Source organism: Desmodus rotundus, chromosome 3 (genome assembly GCF_022682495.2).
Source record: "Desmodus rotundus isolate HL8 chromosome 3, HLdesRot8A.1, whole genome shotgun sequence".
NCBI classification, from domain to species: domain Eukaryota; kingdom Metazoa; phylum Chordata; class Mammalia; order Chiroptera; family Phyllostomidae; genus Desmodus; species Desmodus rotundus.
The window spans coordinates 45765744-45780953 of record NC_071389.1 but is presented as its reverse complement, the minus strand read 5'-3'; the positions used below and the strand labels follow the sequence as shown (position 1 = coordinate 45780953).

Sequence of the window (15210 nt, the reverse complement as noted above, 5' to 3'; positions counted from 1 at the left end):
ATTAAATGAAAAAGCTTATGGGAGCTTTATACTAGCACAATATTTGAACAACTATTCCTATTTGATCTAGCCGATTAAAATTTATCAGTTAGAGGTTAGCATTGAAAAAATTTTAGAATTTTATCATCAGGAACCCTTTTAATCCAAAAAAAAAAAAAGTCAAGGAGATGCAATTTAAATAAGAGAAAGATAGTAAGTCAATTATCTAAAAAGGTTTGTTGTTTTTTTAAGTACATGGTACCAATGTCGTTATGTCTGCATGTCTGTGCCTACCCTGCATCTAGCTTACTTTACCTCCTGTGGGAAGGCGAAAGTCCTATGCCTGGGCGCTTCGCATATAACAATCGAACCGCTGGTCCAGGAGTAGAGTAGAGATTACAGAAAATAAACATAGCACCAACCAGAATTGACGATGCTGCCCGTCCATCCTGCCAAAGGAAATGCATAAACTTGTCATAAATATAGTCCAATCAGCCACTAGCCACTAAAAGAGATGAGCTGGGGGTCGGGGAGGGGGAGAGGAGAGAAATGCTTTTAATTGGGCATGCCTGTCAGTTTGAAATTGTTTACTTGAAAAACAAACTTGGTCCCAGCTATTTAATTCACCAAGCAGAAAGGAGAGACCTATTCTTAGGATGAAATTGACTCTCTACTAACCTAAGAAACCCAGCCAACATAAATTTGATTTGTGTGTATTTACTAAAAAATAATCTAACCTTCAAAGTAACTTTGGACTTGTGACATCAGAACTAACAGCTGAGGTATCTTGGTTTGGGGCTGGAGGCAGACTTCACAGGTTAGGTAAATACTGCATTTTATTGTAGAATATGCTATGTCTATAATTCATTCAATATATGTTCCTAGATTCATATAAAATCATAAAAGAACATTCGACCTCACTCAGTGGAGGAAGACATACAATAACATTCCTGACAGATGGTGACCCAACCTCTCCTAGAACACTGGAAGTAACAGGGAGCTGGCTGCTACTTGAAGTAGGCCAGTCCAGTTTACAAAGGTCTTCCTTATACTTAGTACGTTGAGTTGAGTCTATGGCACTGGATGACCCTCATTCTTCCTTCTGGGAGGACCAAGAGTAAACTGACCTTTCCCTCTCTGAGAGCCCTCCCTTTCCATGAGCATTTTTATTTTCCAGGTTAAAGACACATCCAATCTGTGATGGTTCATTCTATATATCAGCTTGGCTGTGAGGCTTTCAGACACAGACTAAATTATACCACTGGCTTTCCTGGTTCTCCAGCTTACAGAGGGCAGACTGTGGGACTTTTCAGCCAATTCCTATGATAAATTTCATATGTGTATTAGTCTCTATATATCCTATTGGTTCTGTTTCTCTGGAGAACCCTGACTAATACACAATCCCTTCAATTCTTCCCCACTTAATATTCCATTTTAAGAGACATCATCATTTGGTGTATTTCCTCTGAACAAGACTCCAGTTTTAAAACGACCTTAACTGTGCTGCCCAGATGTGCAATGCAAGCTATGACATGTGATCTAATTAAACTAGAGAGGAAATATCACCTTCCATAGTTTGGACACGATGCTTTTCCTCACATAAGCCCAAGCCAAGCTAGTTTCAATGCTAAGTCATACGATAAGCTCTGATCTTTCTATCTATTAAAACCCCTAGCTCTTTTTCAGATGACATGTTAAGCTAATCGACAAATATATTCAACGTTTTAGAATCAGAACTCAAGAGTTTATATTTACCTTGTGTTTAATTTCACACAGTTTCTGTTAAATGACCAATCTCCAAAAGCTTTTAAACTCCAGATTCATTATGTGAACCTCCCATTCCGAGAAAGTTTGATCTCCATATTGTCATAAAAAATATTGATTAAAAGGACAACCAAAACAAACTTGGGAGGCTGTTGATCTATTATTAACCATCTCCCTTTGAGAGCAGATATTCAACCACTATTTCACTGAATGTACAACAACCTAGCCCAAGTCTGTCCTTCTTGATTATAAGAAACTGGCAAATATCTTGCAGAAATCCAATACACTATTCTCTGCTAATCTACTAGTCCTCTTGCAAAAAGTTTGGTTGGTTTGATATGTGTGTTCATCATGAACCAATTTTTAGTGTTTTTCCTAAGAGCTGGAAATCACCTGTACAAAAATTTATATGAGAATTTTGCTTCAATTGCTACCAGGGTCACCGTCCTGTAACTTTCCAAGATCAACTCCCTCTCTTTTGGAAACAATCTGTCTTTGCTTGCCTGGCCCCTCTTCCCGTTTCCTCATATTACATAAGGGATCCTACTTGCTTTTCCTAGTGCTTTGGGCATTCAGTCCCCTAATGTAGGTCTAGAGAGGGATTATTGTTCAGTACTGTGAGTGTCTTTTACTATATCACTACCTATCAGCGTTGTCTTACCTGTTGCTACTCCCTCTCTAGCTTGACATTTGTTCCCCCGACAAAGAACAGAATAAAGGAGTTAAGGCTATGTATGCCATGGGCCTCAAGCATTTATTGTTGTCCTTATTCTAAGGACACTTTCTGTTTTAAAAAACAGTTTTCTCAATTCTTTTTAGAATTTAGTCCTCCAGACACCCCTTTAACATACTCAAGGCCCTTAGGTATGCGTCCCCTCCTTTTACCTGCCATGCAGGTCTTTTAAGAATTTTCATTAGTTTTTATATTATAAGTTAAATATTTGAAGTGGAAAGAAGAAAAAATGTTTTGCTTCTTTCCCCTCTTAACCAGCTGGCTCTCAAGAAGAAGGGGGAGAATCATCAAGTAAGATCATAGTAAAAATACATATATATGCTGAAGTTTACAGAACCAGTGAATATTTCCAGTATTTATGCTCAGATTCCATTTGTGTGTTCATTTGTTCATGTTGTCAACCACTTTTTCAAATCTCTCACACCTCTGGTGTACGGGGAAGAAGGCACAGTTCTTGATTGTGATATGCTCACAGTCTAGTGGGACAATAGTCAGTTCGCCTGGATGGTGACACAGTGGAGATACAGTGGGAACGTCCCTATTGTGAAAACACTCAAAAGCATCAAAAAGATTTTACTGAAGGTTGAGTTTTAAACAATAGGTAAGAGGCCTCCAGAAAAAAGGGATAGGGAAAGGGACTCTAAGTCAGTTATCAGAAAAATCATCAGTCCTACTGGCAATTGCTATAAAATACAGTCATGTTTTATGTTACTACTTATAAAAGTGTAGGTGTCTTCTATTTCATTTTTATTCCAACATAAAAAGTAAAGGAAGCATAGGGAGTATAGTCAATAATGTTGTAATAACTATGGTGTCAGCTGGGTACTAGACTCATGCTGTACACCTGAAGCTAATAAAATATTGTATGTATGACAACAAACGCACAACTTCCAACAACTGAACCTAAAAACAACAACAACAACAAAAAACTAAGCAAACAGCTAGAACAGGAACAGAATCACAGAAATGGAGATCACATGGAGGGAGATCAGTGGGGAGGGGGGAGAGAGGGAAAAGGTACAGGGAATAAGAAGCATAAATGGTAGGTACAAAATAGACAGGGGGAGGCTAAGAATAGTATAGGAAATGGAGAAGCCAAAGAACTTACACGTACAACCCATGGACATGAACTAAGGGGGGGATGCTGGAGGAAGGGGTTGCAAGGCAGAGAGGGGTAGCAAAAGTGGGACAACTGTAACAGCAAAATCAATAAAATACACTAAAAATATTGTATATCAAGTAACTGAAAAAAATTAAAAATTATTTTAAAAGAGTAAGAAAAAAACAAACATTCCAATGTGTTTATGGCATACGAGCTCAGTGGCATTTTATCTGCACACCCACAGCTCATTTCTACCCTTTGTAATATTCACCACACTCTAGAGGCCCCGTGTGAAGTGGGTTGTGCACATATCTGCCTCTCCCACTAGGACTCAAATTTTAAGGCAAGAAAAATAAGGTCATTTCTCATGTTTATATCCCCCAGATCACCTAATTCCCAAGCAGGAGTTCAATAAAATGATAATTCAACTTAAATGTTACCTGCCCATCAGTCTGCACAGGGCTAGCTGTGTTTGACTAAACTATACCAAACTACCACAGACAGTGACAACAACAATAAAGGTTACTCACCAAGCAGTGGACAACACAGACGTTTTTGGGATTCTGTAGTAGCCAGTTATACATATTCCGACACACGGCGAAGAGGTTGTGCAGACTGGGGGCCTGCCTAATGGGCCAACTGCACTCTGAAACCTGAGGAATACAATAAAAGGGAATGAATTCCCCTAGCGACCTCCTCTCCTTCCACACGTGTTTCACCGCACAACTGCTTCCAGAAGGGATACTCTGTTCTCTTTCAGTATAGCCAGGAACAGTTGAGAGTAGTCCAAACACAGAAAGAAGACTTAACTTAAGCCAGCAATTTTTTCATTACAAAATTCGGTCTTGGTAAGGTATAAAAAAACATTGTAAAATACATTTTAAATTCAGCTAGACCATTTAAACTACATACTTGGGCTTTTTTTATTCTGTGAGGTTACCCAAAATTTATTTCAATTAGCAATAATTATTTCTCAGATATACCTCATTGGCTATAATACTACCCACTACACAAAGCTCCAAATGTAATTCTGTTAAGTATGCAATGTTTTGACCTGCCTACTAGATGTTTAATTATAGGTCTGTCTTGTAGACTCCGCACTAGCCCTCATTCTATACCAGCTGTCATGGTCACATGAAAAGCGCAGCAGAGGGAGCCAAGCCTTGTTCGGTCTCTTACTTCCCTCTTTTCATGAAGGGGCCCACAATTCCATGGGGCCAACCTTCAGCATTTTCATTCATCTAACACACATATTTGTTTAACACATTATAGAGCACCAACGATGTTCCAAGACTTCTGCTTGGCGCTAATCTGTACAGCAATCATGTAAGACATGTTTTATTGAATTTATTGGGGTGACATTGGTTGACAAAATTATATTCAAGCTTTTCTTCATAAAATATGTAAATGATACCTACCTGCCTACCTGACAGGGCTGCAGGTACCACATGAGAATGTATTCCAAGGGCTTAGATCAGTACCTGACACACACAAAGTGATCAATATGGGGGAAAATAGGTGACTAAATTCTGGTGTGTTTTTAGATCGCGACTATGTAAAAGTGTAGGCAATCTGCTTCCCCAGGCGATACTGCAATATGTTTAAGCCTTTTAGAGACTGAATGTCACCCACACAAACACTAAGTGTCGACATCTGTAATGAGTCTCAGCTAAAAGTTGACTAGATTGTTCTTAACACAATAGGCTAGTAGCTTCAGAATAATTAAATCAATCAAGTAAATAATATTAATTTCAAACTGCTCTATAATTACATATTTACTTGATATATATAATTATAATCATTAAGCAAACATACAATTAGAATTTTTTAAAAGCATGTGCTCTGTCTGAAAGGGAAAATACTTTAAGGCATAAACAAACCCAAAACATTTTTAAAAGGAATATAATCACTCAAGCTATTTCTCTCTCTCTCTCCCTCTGTCTGTCTGTCTCTCTCTGGGGTTCACAGTTTCACACAGTAAGCACTGTCGTAGGGCCAAGTGACACTTCACGGTGCCATCTCCAGTCCCTCTGCACACCTCCTGGAGCCGCAGAGCATCAGAGAATGCCATATGGATTACAAGGCTGCCATGATATCACCCAGTGCGACAAGAGGCGAAAACAGAACCAGGGCTGGATGCCGTTCAATTTTTATCCGTCTGTCTCCCCAAACACGAGATAAGATGGCACGATCATCCCATTTGCTGAGCATAAGTGCAAAAGGTGCTATGGAAAATCGGACTAAAAAGCCATACCCAGTGTTTTCAGAATCCAAAGCCATTTCTGGAGGACAGGGGTACTTCAGTCAGTCATTTACCCCAGCATTGTTATTACCGGTGTTAATCGTGGCTACCATTCACTGAATGCTTACTCCACAGCAGGCACTGCTATGAAATCTATTTCCTAAGCACACTTACAGAAGTTGTGTTCGAAGTATTTATGAGATAGGTATTCTTATTGTCACCCCCATTTTACACAGCAGAACACGGAGTCTCGGGTGAGTTGAAGCAACTTACCCAGGAAGAGGAGCAGGTGAGATAGGGACCTAAGGTAATTTCTAAAGTTTAAAATTTGTGTATATTTATAAACTTTACCTTAATAAAAATAGTAAATGTATGTACTTTCTATTATACCACACGGTCTGATGAATATTTACTACAATCCCATCTTACATTTGTAGGGCTTCACGTAATGGCCATATTTTACCACAGTTAAGACAATTCACCAAAGCTTCCAGAGCTACAATGTGGGGAACCATGGCCCTCGGGCCCTCTGGACCCTGGGTGGGGGGTTTCTTTCTTCCCCATTATCTCCTGTCTTTATATTGGTGCATGGTGGCAGAGGGAAAGTCGAAGCATCACACTCTGTGGCCAACCTCCTTCACCAACCAACCAGCACACCAAAGCGGAAACAATGGGGAGCTTTGGTGAACTCTGGAAGGAAAAGGGAAAAAAAGGTTCACCTATAAACAATCCTGACCTACAATCATGACCTCTTAAATCAAGTTGTTCCCAAAAGGGAAGAAATCCTACAGGAGCATGTGCTTTGGAAAAAGTCAAAATGAAGGACGAATCTAAAAGAACCAGCTGGGTTTATTTTTCCCAGGTTACTAACAACATACCTCCCCTTCCTGGTGGGGCAGAGGGAGAAAGAGGTTCACAGTGGCACTGGAAAAGCGCTACTCGGAGTGTTAGAACTTCAGGGCAGCTAGACTTGGTGGCCACGCACTCAGTTTTCCATTTATTTACAACAGCACAATGCATAAAGCAGTAGTTCTTGACATTGCGGGGCACGGCTAGAAACCATGTGTGCAGAACCTGAACCTGGGCACACGCACATACACGCATGTACACGTACCCACAGAGCGGATGGGGGTGATGAGGAAAAGCTGTGGCTATGATGACACAACATAGTGAGTGTATTTAATGCCACTGATTTGTATACTTACAAATGGTTAAAATGAAATGTTTATGTTCTGTACATTTTTCCACAATAATAATTTTAAAAATGAAGTGAAAGCAGATGCTTACATTCCCTGAAGCTCATGCATAAATCTAAATACACAGTGGACTCCTGTCTTTTTAGCTCAGATTAAAGAACATCTGGTTCAGATGATGCATCTCATTAGTTTCCCGGACTTTATTGTCAACATTGGTACCTTTTACTTCCTCCAGGTGGGTACTGGCTAAGAAGAATAAAAACATTGACCTTCAGTACCTCCTCCTCGGTGGTTCTGAACAGGTATGCTGGCACCTCACTTTGAACACAGGACTATCTGCCATGCACTGTTTTGAGTCGAATCTTCTGCTAAAATTGATACTAAACACAAAACCCTACTTTTAATTTTCTGTTACATATATAAATACTCAGAAAATGATTTTTGATTATTGCATAGGATTCCTGTTGACCCATGTGGCTTCTAAACATAAAAGCTAATCAAAATATAGAATGATACCCCTAAGCAAATAAATTCTTCCTAGAAACAGCCTGTCTTTTTCACTGCCACCCAAATCCCCAAACACACATCAAACAATAAAAACGTAAGGTGACTGAGTTCAGGTTTTAAGGCACAGAGGTAAAGACAGAGCTGCACTCCTGTGAGTCCATAAATAAAACTAGTCTCCTTTTCCAGCGCTGGTATTTATGGAACACTCTGCCATATACATGTATTAAAATGTTTAACTGCAGACCTAGCACTTCACTGACCTAAAAGGAGGAAGAAATGGTTCTAATCTTCACAGACTGGAAGATGAGAAGCAAGAGAACTTTTCTAAGTAATGCCAACAGGGAGATGCAAATCAATTCACAGTGTTAGTACTGGGGAGTGCGAGGACTAGGAGCTTGAAAAAAGCCACATCAAACACAGAGCTAAGATGAATATACTGAGGTTTTTGGGACTGTCTACCTGATATGTAAACTGAGGGTTACAGGACCTCCACCCGAGGGTCTAGTTCCATTCTGCAGAGTCCTGGAACTATCTGCGAAGGACTGAGGGCATCGTGCAACCCTGTGTTTTAGGGAAAAAGAAGTGGAAAATACTCCCCGTCGTGAAGTTAGGCTAACAAAAGCGTGGGCTGGTGTAGCAATGGGTAGCTTTTTAAGGCGAGGGAGCAGCTCACGCAGAGACAATGCAGGTGTCCCTGGTTGGGGCGTGGGTTTCTGGGCATGGGAACAGTGAAAGATGCATCTGGAGAGGCAGGCAGAAGCCAGACCATGAAGAACTGCATAAGACACCTTCTACAATTTGCATGGAAAAGAAACAACCCCACACCTTGCACTCTTACGAGACTTATTCATGCTTCCAGTTTCAGCTCTCACTGCTGTCTCCCATCATTGATCCCCCTCTGTAGGTACTGTACATATTACTTGCATGTGTCTTCAGAATGTCCTGGGTTTTCTCTCCAACTAGGCTTAAGTGCCTTGAGAACCAGAGCCAAATATTTATTGTATGATCTGTGTGTTTAACAGTCCTTGACACTTTCATTCGTCTGATAAACTTGTAGCCATTCCGGGCACTGTTCTAGGTAGCAAATAAAATAAACATGCTCCCTGCCCTTACAAGGAAAGTGAGAGCAGCCTGTGGCAGATGTAATTCCTTACGTAATTCCTGGCTCCTTTGGTAAGATTGTTAAGATTGGTCACAAAATTTGTAGTGACACCAATAGATACCTTTCTTGAAATATCTTTATAGCAGCTACTTTTATAAATACTACCCCAAGAGACATTTTCATATGTATGAATGCTTCTCTAATGATATATCTTTATTTACTTTCAGAAGGAAAATGTTCCAGACTATCACAGATCTTTCAAGATCAAATAAAATTTCTATGAAATGTCACGCAGGATGTTCCACTGTCCTTCAGTTTTAAAAATGATGGCACTGATGTAGTCTCAGAACAACCAAAAAACCAATCGAAAGATTTGCATCTGAGTTCGAAACAAAAATATCCACCCACGCTGTTCTTTGACTGTCAATTCACTTGCTCTGCATTAGGTAATAGATGGAATAAGAGTTGAAAGGGCAGTTAATTATAGGGAATTTGAAGGAGCTGCATTTAAAATCTCCCTTATAGAATGGCAGTTTGGACCAAACCACTTCAGAATTGGTTTCATCCTCACTTCTCAGAGTGGTGCAGGGCCATAGAGGAGTAGCACCCAGGAATTGTTACTAATGCAGATTCTCACGGCCCCCTTGTCCTGCTGGAGCAGCAATGCTGGGCCGGTGTTTGACAAGCCTTCTAGGTGATTCTGCGGTTCGCTGACATTTGAGAACCACTGGGTTACCTCTGGCTTACTGGGGGGACACTCTGAGAAAGAAGAGAGGGTCCCTAACAAAACCCTCCCTTAGCAGACTGAACATCAGGGCAGGAATCGTAGCATACAGATCAACCTTCTTGTGTTTTTTACAGGTCTGACACTGAGGCCCAGAGATTATCAACAGCAACTGGAATTTGGTGCAACATGTGTTCTGGCCTCAAAGTTGAGATCCTAGATACACAGCACAAACAACCAGCTACCGTTTTATGTATCTGGAATCAAGCTTCACTTTTAAAGGGGCCAACGCATAGAAAACCCTTTCTGCTTATTAACAGATCCAGATGTAGCTGCAGAAACAATCGAATCTAAAGGCTAAGTCAAAATATTTGAAGATGTTCTTGAGAGAGAGAAAAAGCCTTATTTTGGTGAGTAAATCAAGAATTCAGTGACAGAAGGAGACTAGACTTTTGGTGACGAGCACACCATGCTATAGACAGATGATGTATTTTAGAATTGTACACTTGAAACTTATATAATGTTATTAACTAATATTACCCCAATAAATGTAAATTAAAAAAATTCAGTGGCCAGAGATATTAGGCGTGACATAGATTCAAACCAAAGCCAGGTCTCATAGCCACTAAACTAGTAATATTTCTCAGTCTAGTTCCAAAAGCTCCTTAAGAGTACAATCGAACTTTTCCAGGTAACACTGTCTGCCTAGGGTAATGGTTAAGAACGCAAGCTTAAGGCCACTTACTAGCTGGGTCTTGAGCAAATTACCTTAGCTCTTTGTGACTCAGCTTCTCCATCTACCTCAGAGGACTGTTGAGAGCATTTAACTGCATGTAAAGTTTCCAGCACAACGTATATGCTCTGTAAGTGTTGGCTGCTGCTCTCACTACTACTATTAGTAATGGTATTACCAAGCCTACCGTGTAGACTATTTATGTGCTGTGTTCTCTTATGAAACAAGCATTTTTACTGAACGTCAGAAAGCTATTTCTATTAATACTAGTGCATCTGTACTGGACTAGCTACACTGCCTCATCATGATGCCCAAGGAGCAATAAGGAAGGGTTAAAGGCATAATTAGTGTTACAGTACAAAGGAAGCCAAATGCCTTACGTAGCAGTTCAATCTCCAACTGAACCTCACAGCAACACACCCTAACAACTGAGTAACAAACCACAGCTGATTTGGGGCCCCAACTTAGACGGTATTTCATTGACAGATAGACTTTTGTACAAATATCTTCACCCAAAGAAAATTCATTAAAGCCTAATGAATATTTTGTGGCTAGAAGTGTCCAGAGTGTGTAGTTTTTCAACTTTGGGGGCAAAGGCTTTGAGGATAGCTGTGAAGAAGAGAAATACCCTGTTATATATCATCCACCATGTGACCCCAGAGCTAAAATTCCTTACCCTGCTGTGAAACTTGGCAGTTCGATAAGACTTGGGTGACAGATTGTACACCGTGTAGTGGTCAAGATGTCTGGAATCCAAAAAGCTTCGAATGTCATCCACCTGATTCCTGAATCCTATGTCAACGCTGTCCAGAGGAAAGGACATCACTGGGAGGGTCACGCAGAAAGAAAACAGGTTAAACAGGTCTGCTGTCATGATGAGCAGCAACTGGAAATCGAGTCTGAGCCATGTGTAAACATGAGAAACTTACCAATAATTCTGGAGGTAACATACGTGAAGTCTAAATCTCCCTTCGTGTAGCTAAAAGCGAGACAAGAAAGGCCACTTGTTAAAATGATCCAAATACGCCGAGCTTTCTCTCTCAATCACCTGGGGCACGTCCCTCTAGTTGGCATATTTTGACTTCCCTCAAGGCCTTCTCTCTAACAAGGGAGCATTGTTGAGAGAAGACAGCCCACACCCTAAGGAGCTTCAATCTACCACTCCAACCAGTTCGCCCCAATCGTCTTTACAAACAGATGCCACTTTGTGAGCAGAATCCACCTAGAAAACAATGCTTACTTATTAACAATGACTGTTTCAGGCTCTTTGCCTACAGGGAACTATCACCCATAGGTGTTAGCAGCTAGGGCATAGGGAGGGAAGTGATGGAGAAAGAATGAAGGGCATCCTTTTCCTGCCTATCAGGCTCTAGCTGGGGATTAAAATGTTGATTGACATATTAATTTGCCATTTGAATTTATGATTTAAAACTGCACATTGTAACTTAAAGTGACCCTGAAATTTTATAACTAAGAATAAAAAAATTTATTATGTTCTACCTATAAAAGTTTTGATATAGTGGAAGGGTAGAAAACTTCTCTCACTAAATAAATTTTAATGGGTTATTAAGATATAAAAACAAAATTCTGTTTTGATTGCAATCCAGGAACATTGCTTATGCAGATTGCATAAACATGATTAGCTCATTTAATTCTCAAACACCCAAAGGCACGAATCCTACCAGGGTGAAAAAGCACAGCTCAGAGAGCTTAATTAACTTGCCTTAGGTCACGTGGTTAACAAGGGCAGATAATGCATTAGAACCCAGGTTGTTGGATTCGAAAGCCAGGGCTGGCACCTCACTGTACTCTCCTGTATCGATGAGCTCAGTCTTCCCAGCCTGTGCTTGTAGCTTCTGAAGGACCCAACTTTATGGTTTCGGTGACATTGTTCAGTCAGTCAGACCCCATGAAATTACATCACAAAACTGATAGTCTTTGAGCCAGACAAGCAGTTGGCAGGTAACCAGATCCTTTGGGGATGCAGAGGTCCATTAACTCAACCAGGGAGAGCACACATACCTGGTAACAGATTGTATAACTCTGGAAGAGGTGTCCTTGAGGGTGTCTTTCAAGTTGTCCTTTAGGTTACTGAAGAGCCTCCCTGCACCTCCTTTCACCATGTCAAAGAGGCCGCCCCCGTAGCTGGGCTCCATATCTGGTGATGAGGCACCTGCCAAGGAGAAATTGAAAAGGAGGTGAAGGCACAGGTCACACAGAAAACCAGTCCCTCTTTGTTAGTCCCCCCAACACACACGCAGTCCTCCTCTGGCAGCCTTGGACAGATTTCCTGGACGTTACATCCTGCCCCCAACTTACTGACTCTGGGTGACAGCAGTGCCACTGGCCCTCTGAGACCAAGGCAAGTCCCTCACAAAGTCCCAGGAACAGAAATCTCAGGGCAGCACAACCAGTACTGCAACCACGAGTCACATGGGCCAACTGAGCACTTGAAATGTGGCTCGTTCGAACATAAAATACACACCAAATTTCAGACAGTGGGGGAAAAAAGGAACGTAAAATATCTCAATATTTTTTACACTGATTACATGTTGAAATGATAGTATTTTGGATATATGGAATTAAATAGATTATACTAATTAATTAATTTTACTGGTTCCTTTTAACTTTTTTTATGTGGATGTACTAGGAAATTTTACACTATATGTGTAGCCTGCATTATACGTCTTTCAGACAATGCTGCTCCAGAGAGCTGCCGAGGGGGAGCAGCAGGCAGCTTATCAGGGAGTCCGGGGTCTCCTCCATCCTTTGATGGAGGTGACTGTGTTAGAAGCCCCATTCTATGGCTATCCCTCAAAGTAATAGTTCGCCTCCATCATGGAAAGTATCTTCCGAAGGGCCTTTATGACAGCTTTTAGGCCTCAGGATGCATGGTGGTCATTGGTGGTTTTTGTCAGGTATTTCAGGTTCTGATCCCTTCCAGCTTCATAAAATCGTACCTGCTGGCCCCTTGTAGGTAGCTCAGACTCTCTCAGCCTTGGTACTATTGACATTTGGAGTCAAATACTTCTTTGCTAGGGAGTAGGGGCTGCCCTGTGCACTCTAGGGTGTTCAGCAGCATCCCTGGCCTCCATCCACTAGATAGCACTGGTATGCCTACTTCATAGGAAACAGTTAAATGAATGCACATAAAGCTATTAGCATAGTTCCTAATACATCTAGGGGTAAGAGACTGTAGCCATGATTATGCACTAAAACTTATTTAGCACTTACTACCTGCTAGGTATTATTCTAAATATTTTACCTATATTCACTCAACCCATAGCATAGCTATGAGGTAGGTAATATTATTTCATTTTACAAATCAGAAACTTGTCTAAGGGTATACAGCTAATAAGTAAATGGCAGAGTTGGGATTTGAGCCCTAGGCAACATTTCCAACCACATCCCTCATTCTTCTCTTAATATTACCCTGCATTAAATATTTAGTATTCCAAATAAGTTCTTTAAACTTTTATTACACATGTGGGTATCCATAGGCAACATATTAAAGTAGTTCTCCATGCTTTCAAGCTATATAAAAATGGTTTTCTGTTTGTAACCTTATTTTTTTCACTCGCCATCGTTTAAAATTCACCTACACTGGTACCACATGTGACTTCGGTTCACTTAAAGTACGCATCCACTACCCGTTAAGGCTGGACACTAAAGTTACCCACTAAGATGGACAAAGAGGTTATTTGCTAAAACAATGCAGTTATAAACACATCGACTTGATTACATATAGGAGATTCTCTCTTGGTTATACCTAAGAGTGACATGTGCTAGTACACAGCAGATGTGCATCTTCAAATTTCTAGATACTGACAAATCATTTTCCAAAGTACTCATGTCAGTTTAAATTCCTACCAGTAGTGTGTATGAGCTCCCTCATTCTATTTTTCCTTGGCACTTGATATTGTCAAACTTTAAAATGTTTACAAACCCTGTAAGTATAAAGCAGTATCTCATTTTGGCCTTGCTTTGTGAGTTCCCAGTTATTACTGAGGAGGCACAGCTGCTCTTGTGTTTATTGGCCAGGCAGCTGTATTTTAAGTCACGCCTGAGTTCCCTACCATACTCCTATGTGCCATTTAGATGCCCATACAAATACCCATAAATACATGTTGACTGTTACCTACTTCCTTTCTGATCACAAGAGCTATTGCTGTCTCAGTCACCATTCGGCATCTATTTGAAAAGGAGGCTCTATTTGAAATCACAAAGAACAATCGATGCTATGAATAAGCAAGTGAATGGACACCTATTAATAATGTCTACTACTTACAGAGCTCTCCTATGCAACAGGAACCATGCTTGGACTTTTATGTTAGTACAATTTCACATAACGGAGAGGGGAGACTGTTTATTATATCCGTTTCATAGATGATGAAGTGGAGGCTCAAAGAAAGGGAAGCAGCTCACCTAAGACCTCAGCTAGTGAGCAGGAGAGCCAGGCATTAAATTCATATCTGTGCAGTTCCAAAGCCCGTGCTACTTCTACCATTTTGCACCCTTCTACAGCTGCATACCAACTCACAAATCTAACAGCTGTAATTAGGATGATCCTTACCTGCCTCATACAGAGCCCTCCCTCTCCTAGTCCTTGATCTCCTTCACCCCCCTCCTGTGTGCCTTTCATCTGGCGGCTCTCAGCAGCAGATGTCCCTTGACAAGCACTCTCATAAATCACTGCATCTGTCACACCAACCAAACCAATCTCTTTCTGTAGGCGGCCTGAGCCTCTGTTGCCCCCATGGCTTCAAGGCCCTGAGCAAAATGCCAGGCACTCATCTGCTGGACAGCTCCACAGACTACAGCTAAAGCTACAAATCTGAGAATGTGCTCTTGGGTCTGTTCCCCTGTCATATGGGGCACATCATCTCCTTTTCAACACACCCCTCATAAAAATCAGTATTGTGTTTTCTTTTTAAATGTAGCAAAGATAAAGCAGTATAAAACGTTTATAATTCGCCCATTTTCATCACAAGTTACAACTCCAGCCTGAATACCCTTCTCATATGTTATTGTTCTAAGAGATGACACCACATTGATTATCTAGACCTCTCTCTGAGTCTGTTTCATGCTGAAACAGAACTCCAAGGCACCAACCTATTAAAAGATATAA

The 15210-nt window shown here is 40.8% G+C and overlaps 1 protein-coding gene and 1 pseudogene across 7 annotated transcripts in view; both read right to left on the bottom strand.

Annotated features, from left to right (window-relative positions):
* Window positions 1-15210, bottom strand: part of DNAJC6 (DnaJ heat shock protein family (Hsp40) member C6) — a 146581-nt gene that overhangs the window by 26468 nt on the left and 104903 nt on the right. For all 7 annotated transcript variants that reach the window (XM_053920130.2, XM_053920131.2, XM_053920132.1 and 4 more), the window contains 5 exons: window positions 12105-12255; window positions 11012-11061; window positions 10759-10907; window positions 4109-4231; window positions 295-428 (listed from right to left, as the gene is read on the bottom strand). In XM_053920130.2, coding sequence (XP_053776105.1) covers window positions 295-428; window positions 4109-4231; window positions 10759-10907; window positions 11012-11061; window positions 12105-12255 — 607 coding nt within the window. The remainder of the gene's footprint in view (window positions 1-294; window positions 429-4108; window positions 4232-10758; window positions 10908-11011; window positions 11062-12104; window positions 12256-15210) is intronic.
* LOC139440825 (U4 spliceosomal RNA) lies at window positions 4513-4596 on the bottom strand (annotated as a pseudogene).